The 16993-nt window shown below is 44.6% G+C and overlaps 1 protein-coding gene across 3 annotated transcripts in view; it reads left to right on the top strand.

Annotated features, from left to right (window-relative positions):
* LOC139771162 (uncharacterized) overlaps nt 1-16993 on the top strand; it is a 162788-nt gene that overhangs the window by 141675 nt on the left and 4120 nt on the right. For 2 of the 3 annotated variants that reach the window (XM_071703713.1, XM_071703715.1), the window contains 9 exons: nt 8560-8625; nt 11469-11765; nt 11975-12336; nt 12654-12938; nt 14635-14772; nt 14970-15153; nt 15227-15526; nt 15659-16284; nt 16450-16965. In XM_071703713.1, coding sequence (XP_071559814.1) covers nt 8560-8625; nt 11469-11765; nt 11975-12336; nt 12654-12938; nt 14635-14772; nt 14970-15153; nt 15227-15526; nt 15659-16284; nt 16450-16965 — 2774 coding nt within the window. The remainder of the gene's footprint in view (nt 1-8559; nt 8626-11468; nt 11766-11974; nt 12337-12653; nt 12939-14634; nt 14773-14969; nt 15154-15226; nt 15527-15658; nt 16285-16449; nt 16966-16993) is intronic. The other variant, XM_071703714.1, reaches the window with a different exon arrangement.

Genomic DNA, 16993 nt, shown 5'->3' with positions numbered 1-16993 from the left:
TAATATACGCTCGGTCGTAAAGCTCCCGGTGATTTATCCCGGTAAATAAATAGATTTTGGTGTTGTTAACCCCGTTTTTAGGAGGGACACCGCGCGCGCGCGCGAGCGCGCGTGCCACACACGCGTCTCTCATCCTGGATCCTCCTGGCTTGCGTGCCTTATCATGCGCGCGAGCATGTGGTGCAACGTTTCCCCGTGCGTGCGTGGGTCGTAGGAGGGTAGAACGCGGGAAGAAACGCGCTCGCGCGCGATTAAAAATACTGGTTTCCTCCTCCGCGGGTGAAGGGAAACGGGGAGGCGAGAAATAGAGAGGGAATCGTGATATTTAAGAATTTCGGAGAGAATTTACGAGCGCCAGACGGTCGACTCGGCGTGTGTCTCTCTTTCTTTCTTTCGGAGCGAGCGACACAGTAAATGGTGCAGATACGGCGAGATGTCGGATGAACCGATCGTTCCTAGCGGGCCTGACTCCGGAATTCTTTCCACGCCCATCGCACGCGATAATCGCTCGATCCGGGGGCCCGCGCATACCCGTGTTAAACGGCGAAGTACGAGGGATAAGCCGGAGACCCGTGTAACCACCTGAGACTTGAGAGGCTATATTTCAAAGCGAATTAAATCTGTTATGTCTCTAGGATATTTCTGGTATAATTCCGAGCAATTAAATAAACGAGCGAGATGCATGTCACATAATGTAGAAATACAGTCCAGCAGATTTTGAAGGAAATTTATGTGAGATTTATTTTAATATATAGTTTAGGATTGCAGGAGAGTGTCTAAAATTGAGCAATTGTTCGTTTGTTACCATACAATTGTATTAAAATGCAGGATGCATCAATACGTAATATGCAGTGCGTGACGTGAATATTACTAATTAACTGTCTTTTTACATTTAATATAATTTCTTTTCACATTTAATATCAAAGAATCGACACTCACATTTCTTACCTAAATTATCTGATATTTTATTATCTCTCTCATGTTTTTAGTCGCAAAAAAATCATAAAGTTAGTAGATCCCGTATCTTTTAAAGGAAATAGTACATTTACTCGCGCGATAGGCGTTCGATATTGATGACCAACAAAAATAATACCGTTTGCTTTAACCGAACGCATCAGGCATAAATCAATCGTTAAGTGCGCAGAAAACGCATCGCGCTCAACGCGCGGAGAGATCTTGCAGTAAATAAAAGGGAAAAATGTAAATCCACGTGTCATTATCGCTTCTTGAGAGGGACATTACGAAAGAAACAAGTGCGCACGTCGATTAGAAGGCGTAGCCGGTAGGCGGAGCGTGCCGAAGCCGTGTTAAGCTTACATAGAGCGCTAATATACACGGTGCGGACGCGGACGCGAGCTCTATAAGTCACTTATAAGTACGTATGCGCGCGTGCGTTTGTATGCGTATCGCACGATCGGCGCATTAAACGGCTTCCCTCCCGGCTACCGCGCGCGGCCACGAAGCGATCCATGGCCGCGCGGCTGGAGCAGCTGGAGGAACGTAGGCGCTGCTCCCCGACGCGAAAACGAAATAAATCGCATCTCGCGCACTGATTATCCTATTAAGCGAATTAACTAGCGGGGTAATTATAAACATATTACACGCGCCTCTCTCCTCCTTCTCGCCGCGACCGAGAAGACGCGCGAGTCCGCGCAGAGCGTTTCGTCGCATATATATCGTTCTCACTGATATGGATTTTAGATAATAAGTAATTAACTGTGATAATCTTTGTCGCGGTGGACAAATATAATTGGATGTAAGATACTTTTAATGCTGATAATCGTGTAATATTACGTATCATCATATCGCATTGTTTAACCCCCTTTCTTCCATTTTTTTATTATTATTTCTCTATTTAATTAAATTTCAATTCTTTTCATATTTAATATGATTAGTTTCTATATATTTTAATGTTTTGCTATGTAATTTTATTTGTTCCCGAAAAAACTTTTCATAATTATTTTTTAGTTATTATTATCATTTATAAGAATGTGTGTTCGTACACTGTTGAAAAATTTGTGTTAAATATAACATAAATCACATGTCCAAAACGGTCCACTCAAATTTTTGTGTTAATTTAACATAATATGGATGTGTTAAGTGGTAACACTGATATTATGTTAAAATATTTCAACAGAAAGGAAATGTAATTCTGATCGTAATTTGAAGTTAATTATGTGTACAATTAACATAACTTTTATGTTGAAGTTGAGATTGTAAGATAAAATCAACACTCTATTTCTGTAAATTTTTATTCCTACTTCTTTTATAGAGTAAAATCAACATTCTTTTTCTGTAAATTTTAACACATTTAATAAATACGTTCAAATTGTGTTACTTTAACATATTTTTTAAGTTATTTTAATTATTTTACATTTTGAATTTGTAAAATTCAATTAACATAGCAGGCATATGTTAAATCTACACACGTATGTGATTACTTTACACAAAAATTTTAACAAGGACTTTTTTTAACACACAGGACCTCTGTTTTCAACAGTGTAGAGGATCAATCGAATCTAACATATAAATGAACGAGTTTGTCGTTAATGCGGTCTTTTGTAAGTTTATGATGTCTTTATCCGCAACGCCCGCATGCGAATAGAAAATAACGCGCGAGAATATCAATTAAATATAAATATGCCGTAATGAGCGGAATATAAAGTGCGAACGTCAAACGGACGCCATCGGGCATTCGTCACAACGATATTCACGGTTGCGTACCTTCTAGTCCTTCCCCGCTCTTTGACGTAAGTGCACACAGGCGTGCATTCCCCGCCCAGCTGTGTGCTCGTCGGGAAACAATGGCGGGAAATGCGCCACTGAAAAATTCAACCGGTCGCTGATAAATTCGTCGGCGAATTCCAATTAGTATTCTAATAGGGAGGCCGACCGTCGGTGCCGGCTGGTCAAAATTGAACGAAATTAAAAGGAATTATACTCCATGACAATTTTGCGACTCGCAGGAACATAATTTTGGGAATTAAGTCACATTTTATACGCTTGCAATTTTAATTGAGAAGACGACGCCGATTTTTTGTATTCCCTTTTTCATTAGAATTGGGCGCGTACATTAAATATCCCTAAAAGTCACGGTTTCCCAGAAGATTTCTCTGACAAATTACCAGGAAATAACAAAAGATCAAAATAGTTCGCGTAGAATGGCTATAATGTTCCTATCGAGGGTTCCGCGTTGATAAAGTGGCCGGTTATTTGGGGAATGGAATATTCCATAGCGTTCGGGATGTTTACGCTGCTCATCTCCCGAAAATCACGTAGGCGTGGAGGAGTACAGGAGCGAGGGGGGAGGAGAGCACCTTTGGTTTCTATTTCGAAAAAGTAGGAGAGAAAAGAAAAATTGTCACGTTCCGCCCTGTCCACGTGGAAGACGCGTAGAAGAAGGAAGAAGAAGGAAAGAACGCGCGCGATGAAGCGTGAGACAGAGTGAAACTAGAAGATCGAAGAGCGCAGAGCGGTGGACAGGAGAGATAAGCGGTTTGTCCATTGGAGAAGAGCGAGTCGGGGAGGACGCCAGAGGAGAGGAGACGACAAGACGACTTCTCTTGCGATCTCCGGGCTCGCAGGCTTTATTTATACCCAAAGCTACCATATTATTGGACTACCCCCGCCCGACGTAAACGTATCTTTCTGTTTCGTGAGTGTTTGACTTCTATCCACCTCGCGATGACTTCATTAAAAATTATGTGCTCGGGAAAATGAAAATCTTTTGGAGTTTCGCGAGATCGCTACGATAATCCATGATTAGCACCTTACGCAAATTGTAGAATTGCGAAGTCATTTAATATTCATAAACTTTTACGCTCAATATATCAACCGAGGAGTAATTTCTATTTATGCATGCGCTACCAGATTTGTTATTCTATCGGGATGCAATATCTCGCGGTCATAAAAGGTCCCCCAATAAATACGTCACAGTTTAACATGATATACTGCGAAAGCTCCCTAATATTCATAGATCTCTCTGGATAATATTGATCTGATAATTTCTGCTTGCAAATTGTCCTATCAGAACGCCAATATCCTCCGGTCGTAGAAACCCTCGGTAAATGCATGCGTTAGCATCGCGTTTTATGCGCTTTCTTGCGACACACACGATCCACACGAAATTATCGATGCTGAAACGCGGCGGTAATTTGTCGAAATCGGTTGAAGAGCGAGACCGAAAATTGGGGTCAGACCAGCAGGAACGAATTTACGAATATTTATGGGACGGTCGCAGGAATCCGGTGTCTTCCGGAACTCTTTAACACTTTAACGCCGCGCTTAGGATTCCGGTCGCGCTGTGATTTATTTGCCGACCGTCTCATCGTCATAAAGCAAGCGCGTAAGGAACGCGTTAGCGAGATGATCGTAAAATCGACGGTAGCTTTGGGTGGCCTTTACGTTACGTCACTTACGTCCCGCGGATTAGAATAATAGCATCGCGTGTCGAATATCGACCGCAAGTGTGCAACTTGTATTGCATTTCAGCGACTTTATTGTTAACAAAAGCTTTTACTTTAAAAGTTGATACTTTTATTATTACTTGTACGAGTTGCGCGCAAGCTGTGACAAAAAAGTAAAGTCGCATCAATTGTAACAATACTTATAATGTCGGACAAAATATTATCCGATTATTCTTACGACTGGATCGATCACTACCCGTTGAATTAACGCGAGTGTTCGTAATGCACGTTGCATCGCGGAGGGAAGAAATGGCCGAAGCGAGAATCAAAGTGGTAAAGGCTGTACGCGTTCGATGCACGTGGGGATAATCGCCTCCCCCGAGGAATGCACCGGCGCAAATCTGCATTCTATGGATGGCGCGAATGCCTGCGGCGGCGCGTGGTTCCCATATCTCACGGCATCCGGAAACTTTGCAATTAACACGAGAGAACTCGACGCGGCCCGACGCGTAGGAGGCCGGTAATGAATTTGGCTCCAAGTGAACACCCCGATATAAATTCTCACGCATAATGCGTGCGTGTAAACGCTCGCGTAAGTAGACCCCCGCGTCTCGAATCGAGAAATGGGATTTACATAGGGAAGAGTAATACCGTAACATCAATGCGATATTATCGTCGTGAGTTTTATTGTAATCGTAAAAGGTGTCGACTACGAGATTTATCGTGTTTACTTTGTAAACATTTGGAAATACTGGAATATGATAGATAGCAATACTCCGACGTATTAGTCATTCGTATATTTGTGCACGTAAGTGTATATAAATAATGACGGTTGCTCCAAATGGATAGGAACAGCGCAATTTTTACGAAAAAATAAAGAATAACTACTTTTATATTGCTTCGTTAATATTGCATATCTATATTCCATCTCTAAATAATACTTTCTTCATATATTTTATAAAAAAGACACTCAACGCAATAAAGTTACTTATTTTTAAATGTTTTCGAGCTAATTACTTTTTTACTAGATAACATAGGAGGATCAGATCTAAATTCGTTGCTGTGAATATTTTTTCCAAAATCTATTCGTGAACCGCGGAATATGTTTCAGAGTTATCTTCTTGAGTTTTGACCTCCCGCTGTCTCGCCATTAATTACAGCGTGTTGAAACTCGATTTCGCGCGGAACTCGGAGGCTGCTCGACCTCATGGGGTTAAGAAATTAGCCATAGCGGCGCAGCGCGATGCGGCGTGGCTTACCGAAGCGAAATAACGACAGTAGCTTCCAGAAATGCGAAACACGATGAGAATTCGCATAAGCGCGATCGACCACGAGCCACGAAGTCGTAACCTGCTGTGCCACAGGCTACACACGGGACAACTATGCACGTGCGCAACTATGCACGTGTGTCGTGCTTGAGAAACAGAGAGAGAGAGAGAGAGAGAGAGAGAGAGAGAGAGAGAGAGAGAGGGAGAAAGAGAGAGTCATCGTTTGGTCCAGCATATCTCTCGGTAGTTAATGCCACATTGGTCGTTAGCATCTATCTTCTCCGCGTCTCTTATCCTCCCTTCCGTGCTCCAATCTGGATTTTCTCCGTTACGTTCTGCTCCGTTTCGCTCGAATCTGCGGCTTATCAAAATCTTCATTACCGATTCTCTCGTTATAAAGTTGGAAATCGAGATTGTAACCGTATAATACAACAAATTTACAATTTATGTATTAATTTACAATGATAATTGTAATTTCTGGAATTTTTGGACATTTTTTGAAAGACATAATATAAAAATCTTTAAGATTGTCCGAGTATACCTTGAGCTTTTTGGTCCACGAGATATCCTTGCAATTCATAAAACGCGGTCACAATTGCGGCACCGCAGAACGAAGTCGATTGTCCATAAAGAGCGGCGATGTTGTTACGACATATTATTGAGTTTACGCCGTATTATTAAAGAGACTAGAGTGGAGGTAGAGTGGAGCTGGCAAACTTATTATTTCGCAGCAACCAATCCCCGATCTGATTTAATTCGATGAAACGGAATCGCTAATTAGCGCGAATTATTATGATTACGATGCGATAATCGCGGAACGCGCCGATTCACAATCGGAATCGCGATCAAGTACGAATTATTATAACTGTAGGTACACAAGGTGCAAGCAAACACTATGGAATCTTATCAACGCGCTTTAATCGCGATCGTCTTATCCCTTAACGAGCATTCCTGATCGGTATCCCCGTTATCGATCCTGGAAATCACGTTCGGCACGTAGCTGTACTCGTGATTGCACATTTTGTTGTACAAGATAGCATGGGCGTTTTCGGAGGGGCGGAAATACTAAAATACACGAGGGTCGCATCTATAGCAGCGAAAGCGCGTGCTGGTTACGAAACGAGAAAATATTGTTTTAATCTCGGGACGATTCTAGACACATCATGGTAGAACAAAGAAGGCGGAGCGAGGAGATAAAATGCCAAAGTAGAATCCACTAGAAAGCAAAACTATAAGACGTGGAGACAGGTGCTAATGACCACTCAGCTAGCGAGAGAAGGAAGCGCATAAAGGATCAAATTCCGTGATAATTTTGTCTTGCTCGACGCGTATGTGTGCGTTATTTACGTAAGAAATCCAAGGTATAAATGCAATACATCACTTCCAAGTGGATTTGTAACGTCGCAGCGAATAAGTTATTTCATGCCAAAGTACAATGTTGACCGAAATCTGAGCGAACATATTTCAGTCCCGAAATAGTGATTTAAGTGTAACTACACGCAGGGAATTTAATTATTATTCATCAATGCCGGCATACAGCGGAAAACACTCGCAACATCACAAGTACAATTTTCATTCAACGCTGACTAATTCTAACAAGACGTGAGAGATCGAAGGAAAGAGAGAAAGCTGCCAATTTAACATTCGTTGACGATTCGAAGGAACTCAGCTACAAAGTTCAGCGGCAGCGCTAGAGTAACAAATCCCACCGCGGATGAGCCATTATGCTCAAAGGCAATGCGCCAGACATTTCGCCGGCACATTGGCTGCTTTGAATTCAGAATCGCACGGCCATGCGGCCTCCGCGTTTTTGTTCTTTTGCAGGCAATTTATGCAATCTGGCCCGCGTCGTGCGCGTATTTATAACCGCCGGACCCTTTGTGTGTTAATTTGTATTCGGGTATCTTGCGCGATGAAGAAATCGTGAATCTTCTCGAGCTTTTTGATCGATCCAACGCACCTTCGCATCTTTGCATCTGCATTTCTTGGTTTACAGGAAAGCCAGTACTATATAATTGGAAAACGTCAACGATGCGAGATTAAAAGTACATGGTGCAGTTATGTTAAGTAACTTAGGTTGAAATTATTTTTCGTTAAAAATATATGTAAAGAGGAAGTATATATCATATAATATCATATAAAATCTCACTATAACAATATATAGAAAAGTCTATCTACGATCTTTTTTATAAAAATTGAAATGTTATATTTTGATGTTAATTATGTTATTATTTCTATACAATACTTTGTGCATATTTATAAAACAATAATGCTAATAAAAATAGAATCAAATTAATTTCTTCTTTAACATCCTGTTATAAAGATTGTTATATTAATAAAATTTAATAAAATAATTATTAAGTAATAAAGTATTAATTAATAAAACAAAAATTGTACATATTATTGTAATAAAACAATAATCTTAATAAAAATAGAATCGAATTAATTTCTTCTTTAACACCCTGTTATAAAAAGTGTTATATACGCCATTTTATCTTTAAAAGGACCAAAAAGACGTGTGTGATATGCGAGAAAAATAACTCAGCAGGGAAAAGATCCGCGCCGCGAGTTAAGGCGAGTGATCGACTTTGATCTCCGCGATTTTTATAGAAGCATCTCGCGTCGCGACTTGAGCTTTCGCGGCTGTCGCGACTCCTCCGCGGAAATCCCACAGAAATTGGAGCGAGATGCCGGCAAGAGACGGGAGGATTTCACGAGCGAGCGGCCGCCTCTTCGCGCCGCGCCGCGTCTCGCCGAGGTGCAACGCACTCGTTCGAATAAAAGTTCCACGAAGAGGCGGCCGCTCACTCGAATTGGCCCCTAATTTCTTCCCCATAACTAAGGAGGCGCACTTTATGACCGGCGGCACCCTTTTTCTGTTGCAGCGTTGAAGGTGAAGCTCATGCTGAGGCGACCCATCAATCAGCTGGTTGCGCAAGGCATCATGCCACGTAAGTGTTGATCCGCTTGTTTATTACACCGTTTATATACACTTTTTTTCTTTCTACGCCGCGGAAAATTGCGCCTGTACGACTCGGGGCTGTTAAACCCTCGCCGATGGTTGCGATGGTTGCGATCGCGATCGACGTAACTTTCGTTACAACCGTTATTGAACGTCATTGCCGGCTGGTCGTTGCGGTCATTAAAAACATCTTCGCTAATACGTGGGATCGATTGATACACGCACGAGTTAATTATCGCGCCGTTCTCAAGGATCGTAAGAAGTATATAGGACTGATATCTAGGACACTTCTATAGATTGTGGTAAATTGCTTCGCAACGATTAAACAAATTGACAATTAGCGATCGGTTTTTGTGAGTTTTGAAGCGAAACGAATTAGGTCGCTTTCAAGTCGGTCAATTAATCTCTTGATAATTAAATCAGTCATTCCAGAAAGGACACAAATCGACAAAAAAACAATTAAAGTCTTTTCCGAGAAAATTACAATAAATTCTATTTTTTCAAAATATATAATTATGCACTTTTCAAAAATTATTTATGAAAAATTATTTTAGTAGTCACAAAATATCCAACATTTTGTTTGCATCTATATTCGTAAAAGATGTAATAATAAGTAATCAATTTTTTTTCGCTCTTTCGATCATTTCTCCTCGCCGTGTCGTGGGCTAAAATGAACTAAACTCTCGCGGTATGCAACGGCAAGCGTAAATGAAGCAGAAAAAGTAAAAACATTCACGCGGCGTATGGCGTATGCTCGCTCCCGAAATCTCCAAAGCGATCAACGGTATAAGAGCGGCAGTCTAGTTGCTCGGTAGATTTACGACGGGTACCAAATGTTTACCAGAACGAGAGCACGAGCATTCAGTAATTATTTGGGTCACACCCTAAAATATTGCTCTTGTTACCGTGCGCGCGCGCGCGCGCGCCGGCGCGTTTATAGCGCCCGGTATATATCGTCGGGCTGATGAAAATACGCGGTTTGATAGGCCTCGTTCGACTTTACACGCGAAATCGCGTGTGTGCACGTGCATTTCCATACCGCGCAGAGTTCATTCATCTGCGACTTTCTGGGGCTTTAAAGCAAGTCCGCCCATGTACACATCCACGCGCCTGAAAATAATGGCTGTTTTCGCAGAAGCCGATTACGTTATAAATCCATTACTTTCAGAAATTGACAGGTTTCTGCGAAACGTTTTTCGAGATTGGAAAAGTTCTTCTTTTTTATCACTATTATTCGTGTTTTTATTTACAATACTATTTGAAGATTATACGAAATTTAACGTCCTAGTTTCTATTTGCGATTTGATAGATATTATTTTATTTTATATGTATGAGATTAGGTACACAAAAATTTAATTAGTATTCTTAGTTTTATTAAATATGGATATCGGATATGCTGAAAATTATTCATTGAAAAAATAAAACGTAGGAAGTTGTTTATTACGAATGCTACAAATGCAGGATTAAATTCAATTGTAATACGTTATGTACTTACGACAGTAGGTATTAAATAGCCATTAAATTTGTTGCTTTTCTACACAGTAAGTCATGCGCCAAATCGTACATCAACATGATCGCCATCGCGAGTGCAACGAATAAATACGAATAGACCTACACGTTTTTCTCTCGATGTCAATCGTCGTGTAGAAACCACAGTCTCTTATTGTATTTGTCGAATCTTGAGTCTATTCCAACCGCGGAAGGGGCGACGTTTATTGCGGCAAATTAACGACGCAGTTCGGACAGTTCGTCCGAGATTAAAATAGGCGTCGCAAGGACGTCAGACGTCTTGGAGCACATCTCATCGGGCCTCTGACATCTCGCTCTCAAAAGGAAATGAAATAACTGATGGTCTCGAAAAGGAGGAGGCGAAAACGCACGGCGACGCATTTCGATCGAGAGAGAGAGAGCAAAGCAAGAAACATACGTACCCGCGAAGAGATGTAAATTATAGATCGGTCCATAAGCGATCCTACAGCATCCCGCGAATTTAGTACGATCCTCCGCGCGAGAGATCAGAAATCCCTCCCTCCCCATTTCTTTTTTTACTCGCCCCTCGTCGTACCTTCGCGAAAGTACCGTAAATTCCCCGTAACGAGCCGAAGAGTAATAACCGAGGGAACGGCGTTGCATCTCTCGCGGCCGCGCGACGACGCGCAAGAGAATTACATTCACGATTAATCTCGAAGACGCTAAAAAAAACTCGCGCGACGGGGAAAGAGCCCCGCCGGCCCGTGCCCCGTTCCACGACTGGCTGGATGGAAACTTACAAGCGCGCGGTTAAAATACCAGGGCGCCCGTGTATTTTCACATTTCCGCTGCCGACATCGGCGACACGGCGACCGTACGTGCCTTTTATTCCGCGTAATGACGACGTCCGTGTCTGAGTCGCACCGACGCGACGCGACGCGCGCGGCAGCATCCGCGTCCGGAAATAGTGATAGGGACACGCTTCGGGGATCATTTATCCACCGATTTAACGGCGCTGGGGAATGCGGGAGCCCGAAGACGCGTCACGTTGACACCAAAATGGCATCTCTGAGGACCATCATTCCGGAAATTGATATCTGCATCACGTCTCGTACTGAGAAATTCGGCATTTACTATTTTCTTCTCCTTTTTTTTTTTTTTTAAGGAAAGTCTACTTGGTCGAAAGACCGAAAATTGCGATCTAAAATTACGAATATAAAAGCAATGACAGCCCCTTGAATTTCTTCCGCGACGACTGACTGCTACTCGAAGCAGCTTTCAACGCGATGTCTTAAAATTAATCGCGTCCGAACAAGCGAGTAAAGTACGATATGACACGAATGTTTTTCCTTTCCCGAGCAGCGTTGAAGACGCCACCGGCGTTTCACGAGCAACGGAAGCAGCTGGAGCGAGCGAAGACGGGCGATCTGCTGAAGGCGAAGATTCAGCAGAGACCAGGAAGGGACGAGCTGGTCCGGCAGCACATCCTCGAGGATGTAGGTCACGTGGATCCGAGTCTGGCCGAGCGGCAACGAATGCTGAAGAAGGCCAGGCTAGCCGATCAGCTCAACGATCAGCTCAGTCATCGACCTGGTCCGCTCGAGCTCATTCAGAAGAACATCCTTCATACTGAAGAGCCCATCGAGAGGGCGGTCAAAGGTATCTCTCTCGCGATAGCCTCTACTAAAATAAAATGATACATAATATATATCAAAAAATGCGATATGTGTAAAATCAGCAAGTTTTGCTTATTACGTTAAATCCATTAGCGTAATGTTATGTCAGATTCAATTTTTACAATCTTGAAGCCTTCTGCTATACCCTACACGGCATCAAGGCGATTTTCCTTGACTAAATTTCTTCCCCAGAGGGTCACATTCCCTTCAAGGCTACCTGCGAGGGGCAGGTGACGAAACCCCAGCACCCGGATCATTACATCACTTTCGAGGATGATTCCCAGAGCTCGGAGGGCGCGCCTTCGCCGCAGCTGGAGTCGCGATCGTCGGACGTTCTGGAAACCGCGGCGGCCTCCGCGGGCATCGTCACAGTCTCCCTGAGCATACCGACGACCGGCGGCGCCGTTGTGGTCTCGTCGACATCCCCCGTCTTCCAGCAAACGTCCACGGAATCGACGATACAGACGTTCGCCGAGCTCTGCAACACCGTTGTAGGCACGCAGCAGCAGCAGCAGCAGCAAGCTCAACAGGGCCAGCAACACACATCTACGCAGGTAAGTTTGGCGCAAGAACAGTAATTGATGCAAACATCAATCCCTTTATTGTGTTATACATCGACATGACACGTGTCATCGAGCTCTGTCTCTCGCACTTGGAACTACGATAGTTTTTCGAGCTTGACATCTGAACGTCTAAGCGGCAATGAAAGCATTAATCTTCGTCGAACGCGACGAAGATTAATCGCGACTCCTAATTCCGGTATTTAGGAGGTCGCCGGCAATTATGTCGATGGCGATCGATGTCGCGTGTCGGTCGCATTGTGGGAAGTTTGAAAAACCATCAGACGATCTCTCCCTCTTTTAATACATAGGCGAGCCAAACGAATGGACCGTCGACGACCCTCCTACCATTGGCGCCGGCGCCGAGCCCGATGTCCCTGGGCTCAACGACGTCCAGCCTGAGCCCCCTTTCCAACATCTCGATAGCTTCGCCTCCGGCGCCGCCGCCGCCGGCGATCACCCCGCGGCCCCAGCCGAGCCCGATAGCCGCCACCACGTGCCAAAGGAGCGACGCCCCCGGGAAGGACAAGAACAGAAAGAAGTCGAAGACCAAGAGCCAGCCCAAGACCCGCACGATCAAGTTCCACGAGTATAAAGTAAGTTCGCTTTCAATTTATTGTGTCAACATTTCGGCGACGAGAGAGAACAACTGTGTCATTCTGTGTGACTTGCACGAAGGAGAGCAGGGCGAGAGCGCCTATGTCGTTTTTCTTTTATCACCGGAGTTGCAGAATGATACTGTTGGCTTTCTCGTCTCGGGAGGTATCGATTTTATTACGCGGGGCATTATGTCTTCACAGAACGGCCATTGAATCGCGATGGAAGTTATTAAAGAGTATTCTTGAAGCATTCGAGATTCTGACATCACTGTTCACGCTCACCGATTCATCGCGTGAATCTTTAAACGTAATAGATATTGCGTAAGACAGTTTGATTGTTGATCGAGAATTAGCACACTATTTTCATTGTTTAATATTTTAAAAAAAGTTTGCAGTACAGTATTAAATCAGAAGCAATAGTAACTTAAATTGACTTCTACATCATATGCGTTCGAATTCAAGTCACTTCAAGCTTTAATTTAGTAATTAATTTAGGACGATAATAATGGTCTGAGAATTAGTGGATATTACTACTGAAATAAGAATTTATAATGCTTCTCTCTTTCCCTGTGTGTGTGCTTTCTCTTTTATATAATTCCTATTAATACTTTCGTTTAGTACATAAACAATTTTCAATTTATGCTTTAATTATCCTTCAGGGTAAACTCGAGACAAAAGATTTTGCGGGAAATGTTCCGCTTAGTCACAGAGGCGCGAGTTCAATAAACGGATGAAACGCTAGGCGTAAAGTAGTTTTCGATCCAAGGTACGAGCAGAGTGTACACAGAGGCGCGCGATAATTATCGTGTACTCGGGACCGCCGGGTAGCACTACAAACTAGTTCCCGTGGTGGAGTGTGCGCCGGCCAGTGTGGGCTAACGGAGGGCCGCATTTCGGCGTGGCAACCGGCGAGGCAAAAAGACGAGGCGAGCAAAAAGGACGACACGAGAGCAAGAAGAAGTGACCGTGGAGGAGGAGGAGGATGAGGAGGAAGAGGACGAAGTAAAAACGAGCACGGACCGTGAATCTCGGCTCCCGTGGGCCGCCGCGGAGAGCGGCGAAGAAGCGCAGAGAGCCCCGGCCTCGGGGCCCGAGGGAGTCTCGGAGGGAGATCGTATCGGGTGATTAACTCTCGCGATCTCCCCAGAAAGAGGGGGGAGGAGGGGGAAGACTCGGGGCCCCACCTCGTTAGCTCTGAGTAATTCGAGCGCTAATTGCACCTAAGAGCGAGGAAGCCAGGGAGCGGGCTGCGCGGGGTCTTCTCCCTCGGGGCCCGATAGACACCGAGCCGAATCGAGCCGCCGGGCCCCCGAACAGCTCGCGCGATCCAAAACACCCGAGATATAGCGTGGCCGGTGTGAAAGCGAGCCGGGAATGGGCGTGCAAATGAGGGCGCAGAAAACATCTTGATGTATCATTTATCACTCGGCCCGGCCTGAACCGGAGCTACGTCACCTACCTACCTTGGTCGCCTCTTCACCGATGCACCGGGCGCCAGACACAGTGATGTCAGGAAATATATCTCAAATCTGTTCACGGGTCGCGAGCAGGATTACGTAAAGCGAGATGCACAAAGGCGGGGTTTATTCGGGCTTTTATTCGGGTTGCGAATCGCGTACAACTGTTGCGAACGAATGATCGTAAGCTCACGTTGCATTTTTACGTTTTCCTTACGTAACGATTCTTGCTGTAGGGCCCGCCAAACGCGCAGAAGACGCCGGTGTCTAGCACTTCCGGTCTCGGCGGCGCGCAGCCCGGTGAGACCAGTTACGAGCTGCTTCTACAACAGCAACAGCTGTTCCTTCAATGGCAGCTCGAGTGGCAACACAAGGTGATGATGCGTATATTATAGCGAAGTTTTTTGCAAGCGAAAAAAAATTATATTACGTATCCTCATGATTTCATGCAGATAGAAGTATTTGCGTTTTTTTTTGTTTCTAAAAAAAGCTTATTAATTATACCATTTTTTCTAAATGTTTACTTTTAAAATATATAAAAATACAAGATTAAAAAATCTTTTTCTCTCAGTATCCACAGATCATCTTGCCGGCCGCGCAGAAACCGCTATCGCTCACAAGTAGCGGCGCGAGCGATGCTGGTAGTGTGAGCGGAAGTAGCGCAAACGCCGCCAGCCCGGCTCCGTCGAATTCTTCGAACAATCCTTCGGAACAGCCTCCATTGAGGCCTTTGGGCAAACTGGAAGATATGAAAGGTATGAATATTGAAGTTGCATCGGAGAAGATTCGTTGGGAGAAGAAAAATAATTTCCCGTATCACGTTTGCAGTGAGCGACCTCAAGGTGGAACTGAAACGACGGAATCTGCCGGTGTCGGGCTCGAAGCCGCAGCTGATCGAGCGACTAAAGCCCTTCACGGAGTCGTCCAGCAACAACATGACCTCCAACTCTAATGGACCACATGTGACGCACATGGGACACATCCTGATGGACACGCCTGGCCCGATGGCGACGGACGACTCTAGCTCTCAGGTCAAGAGCCCGGGTTGTATCGTGAAGGATGAGCCGAACAGCCCGCGAACGGCCTCGCCCCACAATAGCGAGCACGACTACCCATCGAGTCCACCAGGTAAAACGTCATCTCGATATCTCCTTGTTAGATTGAGCGCCACTTTAAGTGTGCGCGCGAGAGGCAATGAGAGACTTTCGAGCGAGGTCGTTGATTTGAGAGACGGCACACGTGGGTGTTTTTACGACGCAGTTCGTGTTTCAGGAGATGATATCATCAAGGTGCAGAGGAAACGAATAGAGGAATTACAACGCGAGCTATTCAAGTCGCAGCAACAGCTCCAGCAAATCCGCCAGACTCAGCCGGCGACGGTGCGCGCCGAGAAACTGGCGCTCCAGCAACACATACACAATAAAATGCAGCAGCAACAACTGGCTTTACATTTGCAGCAGCTTCAGCATTTACAGCAGCAGCAGCAGCAGCAACAGCAGCAGCAACAGCAGCAGCAGCAACAACAGAACCAACAACAGACGCAACAGCAAGCTACAATTCAACAACTCAATGCGAAGGCGAGTCTCGCGGCCTTCTTGCAAGCGCAACCAAACAATGCGACCGCCATTCTCGACTCTGCGACTTTGACCGCAATTAACAACAAGAAAAATCAATCCAAGAACAGTACTACTGTCCAAATACCTACGGCTATCGTTCTGAATCTGGCGAAACCGACCAAGTTAAACGGCTCGCTGCTTGGTGCTCTTGTAGCGCAGGCGCAGGTTCAACAGCAACAGCAGCAGCAACAACAGCAAACAGCTATCACTACTACTGAAGACATCAAACCGCCACCACCGCAATATGACGAAGCTGCTAAGTTACTAAAGGTACGATTACTTTTTATTATAATTCTAGAAAGAGCAGAATTATAATTTTAAAATGAATTTTATGATATTATAATTTTATAATCAGTATGTATATTGTAATGTTATAGTTCAATGTCTTCTAACGCTTTATTAATTGCTTTGTCACTTGGCGCGTTTTACTTACAGGTCAAGATCGAGCCGGTCCAGAAGAATCACATAAAGAGTCAAGTAGTTGATGACGTGTTGGAGATCCTCATCAAGAATGGTGAGCTACCACCAAGTGCCGCACAAGATCCAGCCACTCCCACGACTCCAAATCGCCAACTACAGCAGAATCTGGTCTTCACCGCACCGGCAGACAGTCCAACTCAGTCGTTAATCTTTACGGCCGCCAGTCCGATGAGTCCGATCAGTCCGATACCGATGGAAGTGTCTCAGAGCGGTTGTTCGAGCCCGTCAACACCGGCACCGCCGCCACCACCGCCATTGCCGCTAACCGCGTTCTCCATTCAGTTACCCGGCAGAATTCAACAGCTGCAACAGCAGGAGGAAATTACTTCCTTCAGCACGGATCTCTTGACATCCGAAGCGGAGCTGGATGCCGCGATGTTGCTTAGTCCTCAATCGATGCAACAAGCTTCCCCGGATCCTCAACCGCCACAAGAAGTGACTTCTTCGGACAATGCAAATTTGGATCTTAAAGTACGTTTCCTTGAAAAGAAATTTGAGA

Source organism: Temnothorax nylanderi, unplaced genomic scaffold, assembly GCF_030848795.1.
Source record: "Temnothorax nylanderi isolate EJ_2023f unplaced genomic scaffold, tnyl_v1.0 TNYL_tig0036_pilon, whole genome shotgun sequence".
Lineage (NCBI taxonomy): Eukaryota > Metazoa > Arthropoda > Insecta > Hymenoptera > Formicidae > Temnothorax > Temnothorax nylanderi.
This window is presented reverse-complemented; position numbering and strand designations above follow the sequence as displayed.